Source organism: Orcinus orca, chromosome 2 (genome assembly GCF_937001465.1).
Source record: "Orcinus orca chromosome 2, mOrcOrc1.1, whole genome shotgun sequence".
Classification (NCBI taxonomy): Eukaryota; Metazoa; Chordata; class Mammalia; order Artiodactyla; family Delphinidae; genus Orcinus; species Orcinus orca.
In genome coordinates this window covers 93,563,277-93,581,937 of record NC_064560.1, presented here as the reverse complement: position 1 = coordinate 93,581,937, position 18,661 = coordinate 93,563,277, and the positions used below count along the sequence as shown (strand labels likewise).

General features: G+C 48.9%; 1 protein-coding gene across 11 annotated transcripts in view; it reads right to left on the bottom strand.

The window, feature by feature from the left end:
* Positions 1-4,649: 4,649 nt before the first annotated feature.
* The window catches only part of PARP16 (poly(ADP-ribose) polymerase family member 16), a 49,107-nt gene continuing 35,095 nt past the window's right edge, over positions 4,650-18,661 (bottom strand). For 4 of the 11 annotated variants that reach the window (XM_033437158.2, XM_049705910.1, XM_033437163.2 and 1 more), the window contains 3 exons: positions 18,367-18,538; positions 16,824-16,965; positions 4,650-8,292 (listed from right to left, as the gene is read on the bottom strand). In XM_033437158.2, coding sequence (XP_033293049.1) covers positions 8,103-8,292; positions 16,824-16,965; positions 18,367-18,538 — 504 coding nt within the window. In that variant the 3' untranslated portion in view covers positions 4,650-8,102. Of the gene's footprint in view, positions 8,293-13,414; positions 14,850-16,823; positions 16,966-18,366; positions 18,539-18,661 lie in introns of those variants that run through there. The other 7 variants (XM_004274757.3, XM_033437164.2, XM_033437161.2 and 4 more) reach the window with 6 other exon arrangements.

Here is an 18,661-nt window from a genome sequence, read left to right as displayed (position 1 = left end):
ATGTGGGATCTTCCCACACCAGGGATCGAACCTGTGTCCCCTGCACTGGCAGGCGGATTCCTAACCACTGTACCACCAGGGAAGTCCCTCTTCTCCTTTTATTAATTTTTCTTGCTATATTGCACTGGCTAGGACCTCTGGTACAATGTTGAACAGAAGTAGTAAGAACAGACATTCTTGCCTCATTACTAATTGTAGAGGCAAAGTATTCAGTCTTTAACCATTAACTATTATGTGTTAGCCTTCGGTTTTTCATAGATGCCAGGTTGGGGGACTTCCCTTCTTCTCCTACTTTGCTGAGGGTTTTTACCAAAAATGAATGTTGGATTTTGTTAAATCATTTTCCTGCACCTACTGAGGTGATTTTTTTTTTTCTTTTTCAGTTTGTTAATATTGTGAATTACATTAATTGATTTTCAAACATTTCTCCAAGCTGGCATTTCTGAGTAAACCCCACTTGGTCATGATGAACTACCCTTTTATGTATTGTTGTGTTTACTTTGCTAGAATTTTGATTAAATTTTTGCATTTATGTTTATGACACATGTTGGTCTGTAGTTTGCTTTCTTGGCATGTCTTTGTCTCGTTTTGGTATCAGAGTAATGCTAGTCTCACAGAATGAGTTGGGAAGTATTCCTTCCTTTGCAATTTCCTGGAGGATTTTATATAAAATTGGTAATTTTTCTTCCTTTAATGTTTGGGAGAATTCACCAGTAAAGGCATCTGGGTCTGAAGTTTTCTTTGTGGGAAGATTTGAAACTATAAATTCAATCTCTATAGTAGATAAGAGTGTTATCCAGGTTATCTATTTCTTCTTGAGTAAGTGTCATGCTTTTGCTTAAAGTCCTCAGGGCCTTCCCCTCACACCTACCTAAATCCTTACGGAGGCTTACAAGGCCCTGTCTGGTCTGCTCTGGCCTCCTCTTCAACCTCATCTACATGCTGCCCTCTGTTTGCTCACCATGTTCCAGTCAAATTGGTCTTCTGGTTATTCCAAGATAACACCAAGCTCTTCCTCATCTCAAGGCCTCGGCACTGCTTTTCATTCTATCTGGAAAGCTCTTCCACAGGCTCTTTTTGTGTTTTTTTCTCATTCTCATCCCCCAGTTCTCAGATTATGTGTCAGGGAGGTCTTCCCTGACCATTATATGCAGGGTAGGGCCTGATGGATACTCTCCCCCACAGAATCCTGTTTACTTCCTTCATAATATATATACCACACTCTGTCATTGTTTTGTTTACTCACTGTCAGCTCCCTAAGAGCAGGAACCTTTTCTGTCTTGTTCACTATATCCCCTGCACCCAGCGTAACTGGGCACAAACAAGGTGTTCAATTATTACTTGTTGAATAAGTAGACTTATTCGTCAGTCAAGCTGCACATCAGGCAGGCAGTGAGTCTTCTGTGAGCTTGCTGGTCAATCTGAGGGTTTTATTGCTTGTTTTGGGGTTTGTTTATTTATTTATTTTTGGCTGTGTCAGGTTTTAGTTGCAGCGCACGGGCGTCTCTCTAGTTGTGGTGCGCGGGCTCCAGAGTGCACGGGCTCAGTAGTTGCAGCGCGTGGGCTTAGTTGCCCCGCTGCATGTGGGATCTTAGTTCTCCAACCAGGGATCAAACCTGCGTCCCCTGCATTGGAAGGCAGATTCTTAACCACTTGACCACCAGGGAAGTCCCAGTCTGAGGTTTTCAGTCAGCCTGAGGTAGGTCAGGTAGGCTTTGAGTGGACTGGTTGCTCTGTGGGGTGGGTCTGTGTGACTGATAAGTCCCTTGTAAAGTCAGGATTCTGGGGGACACAAAGAAATGAAAAGCTGTGGCCCACCCCCAAGAAGCTTCTCGCCACCTGTCTACTAAGAGGCTTACTGCTCCCCACTGCCCAGCCAGGAGGTAAAGTGAGGGTGGTACAGGGTGAATAGGGGGAAAGCTACAGAGCATGACCCAACCTCTGGCAGCTAGTCCTCAGCAACTCTGCTGCAGGGCTTCCAAACCCCATAAAAGCCTTACCTGGCAACTGCTGTGCTTAGGAAGAGCCTGTGCAGGAAACACAGAGAGAGCTTTGTGGCTTCTTCCCCACCCCACTTCCCAGCCTCCCCTGACCTGGGCCCTCGCTCATGGAAACTCCCCCAATGGACCTGGCTGTCTGGCCCCAGGAGACAGGTGGTGGTGCATTTTGCCACTGCCAGCTCACCACGGGGTCAGGACATGGGCCTGTAATTCCAGAGGCCACTCCTTGCAACTGAACCCAACCTAGGTACTCCTCTCCATAGACCAGAGGAGGCCCAGCTCTGGTTGAAGAAGAGGCCTTGCATGAAAGCTGGGGACTTCACAGTTAATCCCGAGTTTCCCCAGGAACACCCCCAGCTGTGGGGTCATAGTTATGGCTGGAGTCCTGTCACAGATGAGTATGTGTAGGAGGGTGTCAGAACGGCTTGTATGGGAAGCAGCTGTTTGCAGTAATTGGGAAGCAGCAGCTAGCCAGCCGGCAATAACTGGGCCTCCATCCTGCTCACCAACAAACTCCATGACCAGGAGGCCCTGCTCCAATGACATCAGCCTCCTCACACACTGCTGAGGGAAATGAGCTCAGGGGGGCCATCGGAGGCGGTCTGTTTACTTACAGAGACCCTGGCTGTCAGCAGCTCTTTGACCAGACATTTCCTGTCCTAGCCAGCATGAAGCAGAAATTTCCTTAAACACATTACTTTGGACTCAACCCACTTGCGCCCTTGTTTTCAATTTTTTCTTAAAGAGGAAAATTCCCAATTCTGGCCCCAAATAGAGCAGCCCAGTGATGATAGGGGGATATCAAAATAACCCCCATAAGGACTTTTGCAGGTTAAGTTGCTCCCACCTCCCAGTCATCCCTGGATCTGGGAGATCATCAAACCAATTCTCCAACACCCATTGTGTGGGGAGTCAGAGGGATGGCCAGCATGACCTCTAGGGCAGACCCTCTGTGAAGGCCTCCCTCAGGGCCTTAGCCACCTGAGCTCATACTCAGAGCATTTCTCAACTCAGCAACCCTGGCTAGGCCCTAAACCCCTCCCTCATTCCCTTCAGGTCAGGGATATTTCAGGAGAGCCCAAGAGCTGCCAGTTTTCACAGGCTGCAGGGGATTCCCAAGATGGTCACCCCCACCTGCCCTGGCTGACAGATGCTATCACCTGCCCTCCCCCCACCCTCTCCGTGTTATTCCTGCTGGAACTCACCATTCTAGAAGACTTGAGGGGACAGGGGTTTTGGAGGTCTCCCCAGTGCTCCAGGATCCTAAGGCCACTTGCGCCAGGAGCACAGTGATACCCTCCCAGGAGTATCAATCATGGAAGACAGGTGCCCTCCGCCTAGAGGGGTCTGCCCACTACTGGGGCTGGTCAGACAGGCCCAGACATGTCAGGCAGCCTGAGGCCTTACCTGACCCAGCTCTTCCCTGTGTCCTGACACCAGGGATGGGCTCAGGGAAGAATCAGGTCAGAAGAGGGCATTGAATCTGTGTTTCATAGTGCTTTTCGTAAGACTGAGAAAATGTCAAGGGTCCACATCAGAGAATGGGGTGGAGGGAGCGTCTCACACACAGATCTGAGTTAGCGGCTTCTTAGAAGGCACTTAAGAAAGGGCCAGACTTTCTCACCCAACTGTCTTCCCCTCACCCCAACCAACATAGCACCAGAAATCCCTAAACATGTGGTTCCAATTATCTCAGTTAGTCAACATGTCTACTAACGCAGAATCTGTAAGGTAAGAAAGCTGGAAAGACCCTATATCAGGACAGAAGCTAATGTTTTTTGAACAACTACTGTGAGCCTGGCATGGTGCTCAACGCTTTACACACATTTATCTTATTCAATCCTCACAACAACCCTGAGGGAGATCAAGTAACTCTAAAGGAGGCACAACTCATGTGGCAAAGCTGGTATTCAAACCTGGTTCTGTCTGAACATAGACCATCTACAATTAGGCATTCCCAATTTGAACTTCTAGAAAGTAAGTAACTCAGGAAATCAATCCTACTCCTTCCGTAAAGCAAGCAAGCCTGTAAATTAAAGACATGGTCATCCAACCTCTCCATTCTAACAGATGAGGAAACTGAGGCCAGATCACAGAGTCTGAGCTGAGCATAGGACAGTGGCTCAGACTTAGGTCAGTGTTCCTCCCACCACCCCAGCCTGTCTCACAGCCCTAAGTCTTCACTAAGTCAGGTGAGGGAACGGTGGGAGAAAAGCTGTGGGCTCTGCCCTCTAGAAGACAAGACAAAGAGAAACACATATATAGCCACACACAGACAACCACACAGGCAGACATGCAGAGACACAGCTCCATGAGGAAACAGGCAAGAAGGGTCCTTACTCCAGGTCTACCCTTTTTTATTTTATTTTATTTTTATTTTATTTAATTTTATTTATTTTATTTTTAGGCCACACCACTTGGCATGCAGGATTGTAGTTCCCTGACCAGGGATGGAACCTGTGCCCCTTGCATTGGGAGTGTGGAGTCTTAACCACTGGATCGCCAGGGAAGTCCCCAGGTCTACCCTTTAGATGGCCACACTCTGGCTCTGTTCTGGCCCTTTCCATCCCACACAGTGAGAAGTTCATGGGGTCAAGAGGATGGGCCAACTGGGAGCCCATGCCCCACTCCTAGACTACAAATCAGGTACATGGGACCCTATTATCTCCTGCTCAGAGCCATATGGGCAGACTTTGCCAATGGTGTGGGCACCCCTAGGCCCAAAGGGTGGCCAGGGGGTGGGGTGTATGCATGGAGTTTGCAATGTGTGAGGAGTCACGCATGCATGCGAGGCCCCTCGAGGTACAGGATGGAGCTGGGATGGGGAAGGAGAGGCTGGGGCCACTTGCTCTGTGTTGCTGTGTTCCAGCACAAAACTCAGAGGAGCTAGGAATTCAAAATCAAACCCAGCTCTCCAGTTATTAGGATTGAGTCTTTCATTTAGCCGTTTGTTGTTTTGACTTATTTAAATATTTAGACATGAACATAAGCCTTCATTTGTGCTCTTGCTCTGGGTCTTTCAAATGTTAGGAGCCACCCTAGACACCTCTCTAACTTCCCTGTGCCAGTGTGGGCCCAGTCACAGCACAAGCACTTTAAAGATGTCTGTTAGTAAATGAGCAAATCACTTTATGAATGAATTGAAGATTGAGTGAATGAATGCTTCTGCACAAATATAAGTAGACAGACATACATGCTTTCAGAGACTCACCAACATATTAGTGACAAATATATGCCCACGCTCTCAAAGACACATATGCCTAAACTTACATCTACAAAGACAAGTCCATGTTTGTACCAAAATAACCTAAATGCTCACATGTGCACTTCCACCTGTAGGTAGGCGTAAACCTACTCATCTATGCAAAGACACAGAGGCCCACACTTTCCCGTGATGATACCCACACACACAAGCTTACACAGAGAGGTGGATATATACACATGCAGAAAAACATATAAGTATACACTTCCCCACTGAGGAATCTAACTCCAACCAGAAATGTAGCCACCTACACATACAAACATGGAACAGTCACATGAATCCACACTGATACACGCAGCTAGATGAAGACAAAGCCATAGGCCCAAGGAAGACTGAGTAAGACACCTGTCCACAGAGACCCTCAGGCTGCCCTGGGCTCCCACACTGTCTGCCTCCCTCCTCCTCCTGTCTGCCTCCCTCCTCCTCCTGTCTGCCTCCCTCCTCCTCCTGTCTGCGGCCAGAGGGGGATCCTAGAGGAATTCCTTCTGCAGACAGGAATGCTGTTCTCTCTCCTCCCCGACAGTTCAGGCCAGAGCCCTAGGGCAGAGAAGCAGATGCTGTGTGCAGGGGGGCTCCCCCTTCCCAAGTAATCTGCCCTCTGGCCCTGGCTGCTTCCCACACCCTGGCCAAGCCTCCACTGGACGCTGGACTGTGGACAGTGGCAGAGCCCCACTCAGGTCCTGCTGTCCCAGCTCCACTCCCAGCAGGATGATTTAGGAGGGGCTGGTGAACAGTGCTTTTCCAGAGGCCTTGCTTTCTCAGGAAATGGCTCGGCCGCAAGCCTGATCTCCAAAACAGGCATAGGGTGAAAACACCTCTGCTCCTCTCCAATAACATGGGCCGTGCCTCTCACTCAGAGCCCCTCACGTCATTCTAGCCACAACATCCCAAGGTAGTAGATAGCAAGAAAGGCCCGGAGTCTCATCCTGCTTCTGCACTGACTCGCTATGTCCACCTCTGTAAAACAAGCCATGTGGGTGTGATGCCTTCAGATCTAGCTAGAACGATGTATGAGTTTCAAATTCACCAGGCAGCCTCTGCACAAGGGTGAAGGCGCTCCAAACCCAGGGACAGTGGCCTGGTGTTGACCTCTTCTGAAGTCAGAGTCATTGTTACAAACACAGAGCTTGTGCCAGGAGGGGCTGAGGGCTGAGATGCTTGGCAGTGGGGCGAAATGGGGACTCGGGCACAGGAATGTCCTGTGCAGTCTGAAGACAGAAGGCCACCTCCCCTCTCCCTTCCAGCCACTCACCAGGTCCCCCAGGCCTCTGCTGGAGGTAGACGCAGGGCTGCAGCCCCACCCAGCCGAGCAGGCTGAGAGACAGGAATGCGGCTCAGCACAGCTGTTTGGACAAGGGAGGCTGTTTATTCTCTGATGTCGGGAACATCTCAATCAGGGGGATTTGGCTGCTGGCAGCCCCTGGATGCAAGGTTTAGAAGAAGTCAACTTAATCAGAGAAGGCTGATGGCCCAAGCTCTGAGCAGGCAGTGGGGGGTGGAAGGAAGAGGCCACCCCTCCCTGCCCCACATTCAGTGCCATGTGCACCTCAGAGCTCACCTCCTGGGTCTGCAGTGACAGAGCTGGAAGGGTGAATGGAGCTGAGCCTGAAGCGCTCATTAATAGTGTGGCCATTGAGGGGGGCGGGGGGGGCGGGGATGGAGACTTCCCGAGGTCCCACCTCCAGCATCCAGGTGCCCCCTGCTTATGAGACACGGCAGACCTAACAGTCTTCACCTGGGGAGGGAGCTCATTTGGCATGCCTTGAGCTGGCGCTGCCCACCCCAGTCTCCCTACACCACCAGCCCAGATCCCTTTTGCTCAGGCAGCCCCTCTAGCTGCGGCCTTGCAGCTAGTCAGCTCTGGCTCTGCCTCTTTCGGGCTTTCTCACCTTGGATAGTCACCTCTCCAAGCCTCTTTCTTCTCCTATAAAACAAAGGTAATAGTATCTGCCTTGAAAGGGTATTGTGAGGATTAAATAATTCTTTCAATATGCTCATCATGCAGGAGGCACTTAATAAATGGTAGTGCCTTTCTCCCTCATTCCTTCTATTGCTACAGACCCAAGCTCTGGTTTTCCTGTGGGCCAGGACCCTCCAGTATAGTTTATAACCCCGGACCCTGGTCACATCTACCTACTGCTGCTCGCAGACCTCAGAGTGCTCTGGGGTTCCCTAGGCCAGAAGACTTTCTGGAGGAGTCCAAGTGACCCAAGGAAGCACCTTGATGCTCAGGCTGCAGAATAACCCAGAACATGGTGTTTTTTTGTGTGATTTGCCCAATTCTCATTTTGCACAGGTTTGAATGCCTTGTGGGTAGAGTCCAGGGGTGAGGAGAGTCAAAATTCATCAATCCTGGGCTTCCCTGGTGGCGCAGTGGTTGAGAGTCTGCCTGCCAATGCAGGGGACACGGGTTCGTGCCCCAGTCTGGGAAGATCCCACGTGCCATGGAGCGGCTGGGCCCGTGAGCCATGGCCACTGAGCCTGCGCATCCAGAGCCTGTGCTCCGCAATGGGAGAGGCCACAACAGTGAGAGGCCCGCGTACAGCAAAAAAAAAAAAAAATTCATCAATCCTGACTCACACATCTGAAAACCACATCTTTCTATATTCAATAAAAGTTTACACCAAAAACAATGGAGCACTGGGGATGATAATGGGTATAAGTCATGGACTCCCCCCTCCTTTTATTCCCAAGATCCCATTTAAATTCTGTTAAAAAGCGGAATTCATTGGTCACTTAAGTGAAAGGCCTAGCTTTAGGCATGACTGCATTCAGTACTCAAACATCATCATGACTCTTTTCCTCTTCCTCTCTTGGCTCTACTTTCCACGGTGTTGGCGTCAGTCTGAAGCTTCACAAGGCAGCAAGACGGCATCAGGAGGAAGGCAAGTCTCTTTCCCAGCAGCCCCCGAAAACAAACCTCCTGTGGACTCTGACTGGGTCACATGCCCATGTCTGAACCAATCACTGAGGCGGAAGTAGGGCGGTGCAACTTGCTGACTGGCTAGGGCCTCAGCCACTGGTCCACCCCTAGAGTGTGTGGGTGAGAGGGGCAGTCAGCTTTACCAAGATCCAGTGAGAGTGAAAAGAGGTTGGTTCCCCACAGAGAAGCTGCGGTAGGTACCAGTAGAGTGATACGGACCACAGGGGACAAGAACAACAGATGTCAAACAACGGAAATCAGTGGGTCAAAAACTAAGATGACAAATGCTTTTCGAGCACCTTCAAGCCCTCTAAAAATATTATTGATGTGCTAGTTTTAAATCCCTAGACACCTCTGATAGACAATGTGTTATGGACCCATTTGGGATAGCCTGGACTTGCTTAAGAACAGTAAAAAAAAAAAAAAACTACACCTTTCAACTGGTCTGCAATCCATACTTCCCAGGAATTCAGACTGGCCTTGTCTCCTTCTTGTCCCACTAGCAGGCAGTTTGACTGAAGTGACCAGTGTTGCCAGGGCTGGAAGGGCCTGTCAGCACCGCAAGCTTATTTCACTGAGCCAAAGGGGTATCGGGTATCAAGCAAACTCTGACTCCAGTGGCCCCAGACCTCTCCGCCTACCTCCTCACATGGTCAAAGCTCCTCTCACCCTTGAATCTCCAGTGATTTCTTCCTCTCTCACCTCTCCCCCACCCTCTCCACCACCCTCAGCTCCACAAGTCTTACTAAAACCTGTTCTTAAGAAAGGATTCCTGGGCTTCCCTGGTGGCGCAGTGGTTGAGAATCTGCCTACCAATGTAGGGGACACGGGTTCAAGCCCTGGTCTGGGAAGATCCCACATGCCGCGGAGCAACTGGGCCCGTGAGCCACAGCTACTGAGCCTGCGCGTCTGGAGCTTGTGTTCTGCAACACGAGAGGCCGCGACAATGAGAGGCCCACGCACCGCGATGAAGAGTGGCCCCCGCTCGCCGCAACTAGAGAAAGCCCTCACACGAAATGAAGACCCAACACAGCCTAAATAAATAAATAAACTTATAAAAAAGAAAGGCTTCCTCATCAGTCCTTTACACGTGTGTATGAATAAGCATCAAATCAACAGTTTAATCTCTCAGGACCATTTGCATTTTAAGTCTGAGCCTTTCAAATGAAACTTTTAAAAGACTCTGTTCTGCCCACCCCACTCTACTCCCAAAAGGTACTTTTGGTGACAGAGAGCAAATGGGACTCCCTGAAATCAAGCAATAAATGTCCACAAAATTCTCTGAAACCCTCACCCATCCGCATTGGCTTGCCAGTGAATTTTTCCTCGTCTGTCTTCAGTCACCTTTGCTGACATTACCCTCTACTATGGCAAAGAAGTTTCTTGTATCCTTTCTTCCATTTATTCAGTCAACAAACTTTTCTTGAACTTCCACCATGTCTTAGATACTTGGGTTTACAAAGATGACCTAGGCCCTGACCTCAAGCAGCTTGCAGTTAAATTTTAGTGCAGGAAACATCACCTTCACCACCAGATTTTTAACACAAGCAAAGTCTAGCCCAGTGGCTGGTATAAAGTAGGTATTCAGTAAATGCTGCTTCTCCTTCTCAGGGCTACACTATGTGGGCACTACAGTGAATACTGGAAATTTTCTAAAAACTCTATCCAGGTGGTAAGAGTGCCAGCAGGAGTGGGTGGAAATGGTGGTTTCCATCTCGCTTCAGAATGTCACGATTTATTTTGGATGCTCCAAATGTCAGGCTGGAGATTCACACAAAGGAGAGGGTCTTATTCTAACCAGATCAGGGCTAGAGGCGGCCCAGGACACTGTCTGCACGGTGCACAGCCCCAGACAGTTTGGAAACAAACAGTAACTCATCCAGAGGAAAGAGACTGACAAAAGCCAAAACAAACAAAGGCCAAGAGATGGAAAACTCACGAGGTGGGGCAGGGTGGAGAGGAGGAGAGTGGAGGGCTGTGGAAGGGGCTTAGGGAGGGGTGTGGTCCTGGATTTTTTCTGGGGAGCTGAATCCAGCTCCTGCCCCACTCCCTACTAAGAATCACCATGGCAACGGGGAGGGTGAGTATGGCTGATTCCAAGCCAGTACAAACCTCCTGGGCTTAGCAGCAGGAATGGGCTCAGATGCATAGGGCCATGTTCTAAAGAAAAATATCTGAATTGGGCTTTTAAAATCACAACCTCCCCCCCCCCACTACTGGTTCTGCAGACAATCAGTGTTTAACAAAATGAAAAGAAACAATAGTGAACCACATCCCTACTCTCACATACACATATACACTAATCCAAAGCCTACAGAGTAAAATCCTTCCTTTCGTGGTGGAAACTGACAGCTCATTGGATTCTTAGCTCTTCTCAGAAGCAGGGACCTAGCCTGTGAGAGGTCCATTTGCCACCTCCCAAAACTACTCCCCCTGACAGTGGCATCAGTGACAGAAGGCTGATGAGGTTGCTTTGACAAGACAAGGCAGCTGGGGCTCTGATGGGAGGTGGCTCCAGCTGAACCACCATCTGGTCTCGTCTGCCATCAGCCGCCTGGGGAAGCTCTTGGCCCATAGCAGGTTTGTCAGCAAGGAGACTGGTGCTTCCTCCTCCATGAAAGTGTTTGCAGCATGAGCCCCCTGAGCTCTCAACCCTCAGAACCCAATTTTGCCCTTTCCTGAGCTGGTTGGCCTAGGGGGTCTGCCTTAGATGTGGGGTCAGTGCTAAACAGAACTGAGTCTTCAGGGTTTGTCTCCTTCCTGCCTCTCCATTCCCAGGTACCCATGGATCTAATACTATCCCCCATGACCCTAGTCCATGACTCATGGTAGGCACAGGGCCTAGAGTCCCCGTTACGAAAAGGATTTAATTCCCTTTAAAATTAGAAGTGGGGGACCTTCCTGGTAGCGCAGTGGTTAAAAATCCACCCGCCAATGCAGGGGACATGGGTTCAATCCCTGGTCGGGGAAGATCCCACATGCTGCGGAACAACTAAGCCCAACGCACCACAACTACTGAGCCTGCGCTCTAGAGCCCGCAAGCCACAACTACTGAAGCCCGTGTGCCTAGAGCCCGTGCCTAGAGAAGCCACTGCAATGAGAAGCCCACGCATGGCAACAAAGAGTAGCCCCCCTTGCCGCAACTAGAGAAAGCCCACACACACAACAAAGACCCAACGCAGCCAAAAATAAATAAAATTAAAAACAATAAAATTAGAAGGGGAAAATGAGCTTTTAAGTGGTAGAAAACATTTTAGTACATAAGAGTAATACATTCATCTTTATACCAACACAGTCCTACGGTATAATTTTATTTATTTATTTATTTTAATTTATGTATTTTATTTACTTATTTTTGTGTCTTCATTGCTGCATGCAGGCTTTCTCTAGTTGCGGCAAGTGGGGGCTACTCTTTGTTGCGGTGCACGGGATTCTCATTGTGGTGACTTCTCTTGTTGCAGAGCACGGGCTCTAGGCACACGGGCTTCAGTGGTTGTGGCGCACAGGCTTAGTTGCTCTGCGGCACGTGGGATCTTCCCGAACCAGGGCTCGAACCCGTGTCCCCTGCATTGGCTGGCGGATTCTTAACCACTGTGCCACCAGGGAAGCCCCCTACAGTATAATTTTAGATTTTTTTTTTTTTTTTTAGAGGAAGGGGCCCATGAAGGCAAAAGCGCCCAGGGCTCATGAAAGTCATAGTGTGGCCCTGTCCTAGTCTTCCCTCCCGTCCATTCCAACCCTCTAGGCTCCAGGAATTTCCTTCCCTCATATCAAAATGTACGTGTCCCATGGAGCCCACTGGCTTGGAAGTTCCTGGAGGACAGGACCGTTCTTCATCCATCCTCATGTCCCCATCGTAAGCCCAGTGCCTGCCCCACAGTCACATCAGGTATTATACAACCTCTTTTTTGGGGGGGGTTGGGAGGGGACAGAAAACTCAGAAAAAGGGGATTAGGTTTTAAATAAATATTGCCTGAGAACACCAGGAAACTGTGCACATTTCACATCTGTGCAGTCGGACTTTGTTCACATCCCCTATGCTGAACTCTATGGAAAGTGCTCCGGCCAAGTTCACCAATGATCTCCAACTCAGTAAATCCAATAGAATTTCTCAGGTATCATCTCGATTGCTTGGCAGCATTTGACAGTGCTCACCAAGCCTTCGTTTTTCGCTTCTGTGACACTGCACCGTTCCAGGGTCCCTGGGCATTACTGCTCTGTCTCCTTTGCATGCTTATCTCCTCTGCTGAGCCATTAGAAACAAATAATAACGATAATAATAATAGCAGCTGAAACAAATCAGCTACTTGCTCTGTGCTGAGCTATTGTAACTGTCAGTTCTTTTAATCCTCAAAATAATCCTAAATCCATTCTCCAACCACCAGCCAGAGCAATTTTTCTGCAAACCAAATCTGATATCACTTCCTTGGTTAAAATCTAATGGCTCTCCCCAGCCCACCACTTTTAAGGTCTTTCATGATCTGTTCCCTGCCCACCTTTCCAGCCTCATTTCTCACCACAGCCTCTTCCTGTAGGACCCTCCTGCTTTCACCTTCTCCAGAAGGAACTCTAGGTCTTTGCGCTGTTCGCACTGCCTGAAACGCTTTTCCTCCACCTCTTAGCCTGACACCGATGTCTTTCAGGTTTCAGTTGAACGTCAACTTTCCCGGGTGCCCAGTGGGGCTGAAGAGCAGGATGCTTACGAGACTGACACTGAGCCAGGTTCAACCCCCAGCTCTGCCACTTCCCAGCCATGTAACCTTGGGCAACCTATTCAACTCTCTGGGCCTTCACTTTCTTATCTGTTGTGAGGATTAAAGAAATCAGTACATGTAAGGTGACTTGCAGGCTCCAGGGTGTCACCTCCATATTTCCTGACCCCAGACCATGTTAAGATTCCTTGCCAAGTAGCTTCCAAAACTCCTTTATGATACCATATAATGCCAACTTCACTTCTGAGAATGTTTGTCCATCTGCCTACCTTGCTAGACTGTCAGCTCTGTGAGGGCAGGGGCAGTCTGACCTGATTCTGCTCCTACTTCTAGTCCCTGGCACACAGTAGGGTCTCATATTTGCTAAATCAATAACTATAAATCCAATGCCTACAGATATCCTGGAGATATATACTCTCCAGCAAACGGCCACCTCGAACAAGGATGGATAAAATTTTTCCCAACAATGAATACACAGCAGCCTCGTGCTGAGGCTGAAAGCAGTCACAAAGGCAACTTGGAAATTAGGAAAATACCTTTATTATCTCTGAAATGCTCCAATATTCAATGTAAAAACCAGGATAGTGGCTTTTTCACAACCTCACAAATTATAGAAAAGTGAATTTCCACATTCTTTACAGAAATCTCCCCCCTAAATCAGATAGGGCTCCGTGACAGCTGACGGGGCAGGAAGGAGGGGCAGAGAATACAGCAGGTAGAACCAGGGCTCTCTGAGCAGCCTGAGGCTTTCCCTGAACATTTAAAGCCCAGGCTGAGTCCCAGAGACTTGCGGGCCCTGTGAGGGAGGCTCAGCCCACACACATCCGTGGCACACCGAGGCAGGCCTCTATCTCAAAGGCCAGCTGCCCACAGAAGGCCTGCAGTGTGGCACCTGTGGCTAACAGGCCACAATCAAGGCAGGTTCGTGAGAAGGAGAGCAGGAGGCAGGCCTACAGCTCAAATCCTTCTCTCTAAAATACGGCCAGGAAAGAGGCTGTGGACACTGGCCAAATGGTGCTCTAGGTTTAGAAATTTCCCCTTTTACTCAGCTCACAAAGACTAATTTGTCAAACAGCTACTTAAAAAAAAAAAAAATTAGAAAACAAACATTTGGTTCCATTTCAGCTGTAATCAGCAGTTGGTAATTTTTAGAAAAAGATGACTTGATTTGCTCTTTGTTTTCTATCGGTTCTCTGACTCCTTCCTTTCTCATCCATGGTTGGGGCAGAGGGGTTACAGCTGTAGCAGAAGGCTCTCTGTTAATGTGAGAAAACTGTGAAAGTGTTTTGCACTCACATACAAAGGCTGATGGAATTCAAAACAATCCCACCGATTTTTATGGGAAACATGACTGTTCCTCTCGGGTATCTCAAGTCAAAACAAGGCAACCGCCTAGTGATTTATAGTCCCCACTACACATTTCTGCCTTCCAGAAGGCATTAGAGAAGGGCCAATGTCCGCCAGAAGCAATTGTAAACACCCCACTGACAGCCTGGACACTTTGTTTTTAAATGCAGCAGGACTTTCTCCTTTGGCCCTGGCAAAAAAGACAACTCCCTAAGACTATTTAGGAAGGCGCAGACAGGAAATCTCCCCCAAAACCTAAGAGTGAGGGGCCAGTAGCCTCCGTTGACTAGAGTGTGGCTGAGAGCATCATCAAAGGCAATTGATACATTTATGGCATATAAAAATTGTCCTGTGGTCCCCAACTGGCCCCCAGGCTTGACCTAGCTGGATGTGAGGCCCGGGAGGGACAGAACAAGTTATCATAAGGCACGTGGTTGCGGTGGTCCCCACACCAGGCCCAGAAAGATCATCTCTTCACGCGATTCCAAAAGTGTTGGAAAGCTGAGGAGTTGATGACACTCACTATGAGCAGCAGCAGCAGATACAGGGTTATCATGACCGTGAACCAATGGCTGGAAACCCAGGAGAGCTGGCTTGAAGCCCTGCTTCAGGGGGAAAAAAGAGTTGATGTTGGAACAAAGAGAAAAACATTTTTTTAAAGTGTATGCAACAACATCTCAAAGAAGATGAAATGATCAATTTCATCCTCTGAATGAGCCATGAAAAGAAGCTTTGTGCATGCTCCTTTGCTCACAGAATCTGGGGCTGGGCTTCCCTGGTGGCGCAGTGGTTAAGAATCCACCTGCCAATGCAGGGGACACGGGTTCGAGCCCTAGTCCGGGAAGATCCCACATGCCGCGGAGCAACTAAGCCCGTGGGCCACAACTACTGAGCCTGCGCTCTAGAATCCGTGAGCCACAACTACTGAAGCCCGCGTGCCTAGAGCCCGAGCTCTGCAACAAGAGAAGCCACCGCAATGAGAAGCCCGCACACCACAGTGAAGAGTAGCCCCTGCTCGCCGCAACTAGAGAAAGCCGCGCACAGCAACAAAGACCCGATGCAGCCAAAAATAAATAATAAATTAATTAATTAATTTTTAAAAAATCTGGGGCTATTTGCCCTGGCGCTGACACGCCTTTCGCCAGAATTTCTCAACCTGGTTACCTATTCCAAAAGTTCTTTCCCTTCATTGGTAGGAATAATAGAATGAGTAAAATTAAGCAACTGAAAACTAAATCATGCTCACAGCTGGGCTAAAGAAACCAGAAAGAACAGAGATACGGGCAGATTTAGATGAAAAGTAGAATTCTATTAGATGAAGAGGGAACTTGAGTCACCATGGGACCCAAGTAGAAGAGCATAAAGGTGGTTGGTGGGCCTCACTGGAGCACGCGGACAAATTACAGCTAACACGTCTGTCGCTGACCAACACCACGAAGATCTTTTCTAGATGTACAAAGACAGCTATGCAATGAGCTCATCCTGATCTTTTCTTTTATAGCTCCTCTTGTACCTTTTATAACCTGTCTTTTCCTAAACAAGACTTTGGTATCTAGAAGGATGACCTCACTAAGGGTGTCTGACCAGATGACAGCAGGTGGCAGGGTATTCAGCAAGTCTTTTCACTCTCAGACATGCACAAGTATTATTCTGAGCAGGGGAAATCCTCTTTTGCCCGCTGGGAGATGATCTAAACCATCCAAGTGTGCACTAGAGAGACACTCCAGGAAGAAGTGGGAAAGGAATGGAATTTTCAACTTGAAAAAGCCGGATGATTTTAAACCAAAGGATAATGTCCCCCACACTTAGGAACCCGGTACGTATTTCCCAGATTTAAGGAGGGAGGATTTTACTAGATACTGCATTCTGAAGCATAGAAGCCACTGGTGTGTACGAGTAGGAGTCAAGAGTATTAACAATCACCCTTTCCCTGTCTTGCCTGTTCACCTGCTGCTCATCCCCATGAGAAACTCTACCACGGACCCCCAACAGTGTGACAAAATCTCAAAGTGACCTGCAACCCTGGAGAGCCCTGCCATACCCTCGAAAACACAATGCTGAGACGGCATGAGGAATCCACCGCTCTCAGGTTCTTAGGAGCTGGAAGGCCTCATCTGCTGTTGGACTCAACACTCTCATTTTAGAGATAAAGATGAAGCATCTCAGGTCCAGAGAGGAGCAGGTGGTGGTTCGACAGCCAGCTTGGGAAGTGACCAAGCTGGACGGCACATAATCCCAGCCAGATCCTGGCACCACCCTGCCTCTCAGCGCAAGCCAGTGAGGGGGTTTCAGACTGTGATCAGGAGCCCAGGTGGCAAAGGGGCTTCACAGTTGGGCTTCATTCAGTCCCTCAAGTTATTTATGTTAACAAAGCTCTTCTTCACTAGAATATACAGTCCCTTAGGGCCAGGACCAGATTCTATTCGACCTGTATTCCTCACTTCTTACCCCTTACATAAAGCAGAGATAGCTGAGGTGTAAGGCTGGGGGAGAGGAGCTGCTGATAACTAAGAACCCAGTACTATGAATGCAGCCTTTAGCTGTTCTCCTGGACCTCACGCAGGGACCATCCTTCTCACCTCTTGGGCTGCTTCTGTGAGTACACCAGCAGGTACTTCACTCGCAGGAGCTGGTTATTGGTGACCACAAAGTACTTTGGAGGGATGTCTCCCCCTTCACTGTGCTTGATCCTCGCTCTCCTGCGATCTATCTCCCTGGAATCTAAATAAGGAGATAAAGCACAACTTTACAGGGGGAAGATACAATAATAACAGAAGCAAACTATGAAAAGAAATGGGTCAAGCACCCTGGTCCTGAGGGTGGAGAAGCCCCGAGAGGCAGAGGAATGGGCTGTGTGTGTACGTGAAGCAGGACTTAAAAATAGGAGAGTCCGACAAGCAGACAACCGGGAGGAGGAAAAGGAATAGGAAACTAAAAGGGATACAAGAGGGGAAAAAAAAAAAACTGAGTTGGGAAAGCAGAGGGAAGAAGCAGATTGATGGCCATAACAAAAAAATAATCTGGGACTAGAAATAAGACTTGATCTGAAACAAACTTTTTAACAGCATTTTAAATTAACGGTTCTGGATTCGAGTTTCTTAGAACACTTATCTTCCACCTTTTGTACCAAGACTTGTTTCAAAAAACAAAACAAAACCTTTACTTTTAGTAACATGAAAAAGCTTTACCAGAAAGAACCAAAACAAAAAAACCCACAAAAGGTCAAAGCTTCGTGACAGCAGACGTTGCAAGGTTTTGTCCTAATGTTTAATGTCACGGTTTGCAGACTTCCTAAGAATTACAAAAGCGAATATTCGTGCTGTCTGGTTTGGGAGAGTGGCGTCAGACCTGGGCCCATTCCTCAGGATTCCAATTGTTTTACATTAGAGGCCAGGAACAGACAGTTTTCTCAATTCTCCTTTTCTCAGTGGAACCAACAGGCCAGCTCTGGAGACTAGAATGACAGTTCTATGACCTCTGCCTTTGAGGGCAAAACAGCAGGGGGCAGGGGGCAAAGATCTAAGGCACATATCAGGAGAGCAGACTGAGGTGGCCACTCCCTAGAGAGCCCAGGATTCACCCCCATGGCCTCAGGTGCCCCTCACATCCTCTGGGGGCTCCAGCACACAGCAGAGCAGCCTGGAGGAATAGCGTGTGGACGCAAGTCTTTAGCTTCAGTTTAGCAAATGTTTATTGAATGTCAAGTATGTACCAGACTCCCTGCTGACCCCAGGTGCCCAAGAGTGAATCAGATCCAGTCTCTACCTTCAGTGAGGCTGTGCTCTGGCCTCACACACTCATTTTCATCTTCTCCACCCCAAAGCTTTCCTTGAGCACTTGGACCCACCATGATTGCCCCTTCCTCTGAGCTGCCGCTGTGGACCTCATCAGCACCCTCAGCTGGCACTCCCTACCCACTGCCCTGTAGTCAGTGATACCTTTTCCACTGTGCATTCAGTCCAGAAGGAGACTGCTCACTGCCTGAAGGCAGGCCCTGTCCTACACTGTTAACCCAGCCCATCCCTTGGCATGCAATGGGTGCTCCACCCAGCAGCTGGGCCAAAGGCAAAAGCCTGACACCCAGAGGCCTGCAGCACAGGTCTGGGCCAAGTGCTCACTCACCCTTCTTCTTCGTTTGGCACTTGACGTCTGGATGGTCGATGACCTCGCACACGGCCACACAGCTAAGGATGGGGCCCAGGAGGCTGCGCTGCCACCCATGGCCATGGGGGCTGTAAATGAGAGCCAGGCTCAAGTCACTGGTGAGGTAGGTCCCTTCCCCGAACAAGGATGTCTGAAATGGCAGAGATCAACAGAAAAGAAACAGGGCTGGGTGAATGCAGAGTTGGCACAGCAAGATGACACAGGTCTTTCTTCAACAAGGTTGTTAACACAATCTTCAAGCCTCTTTTTTTTC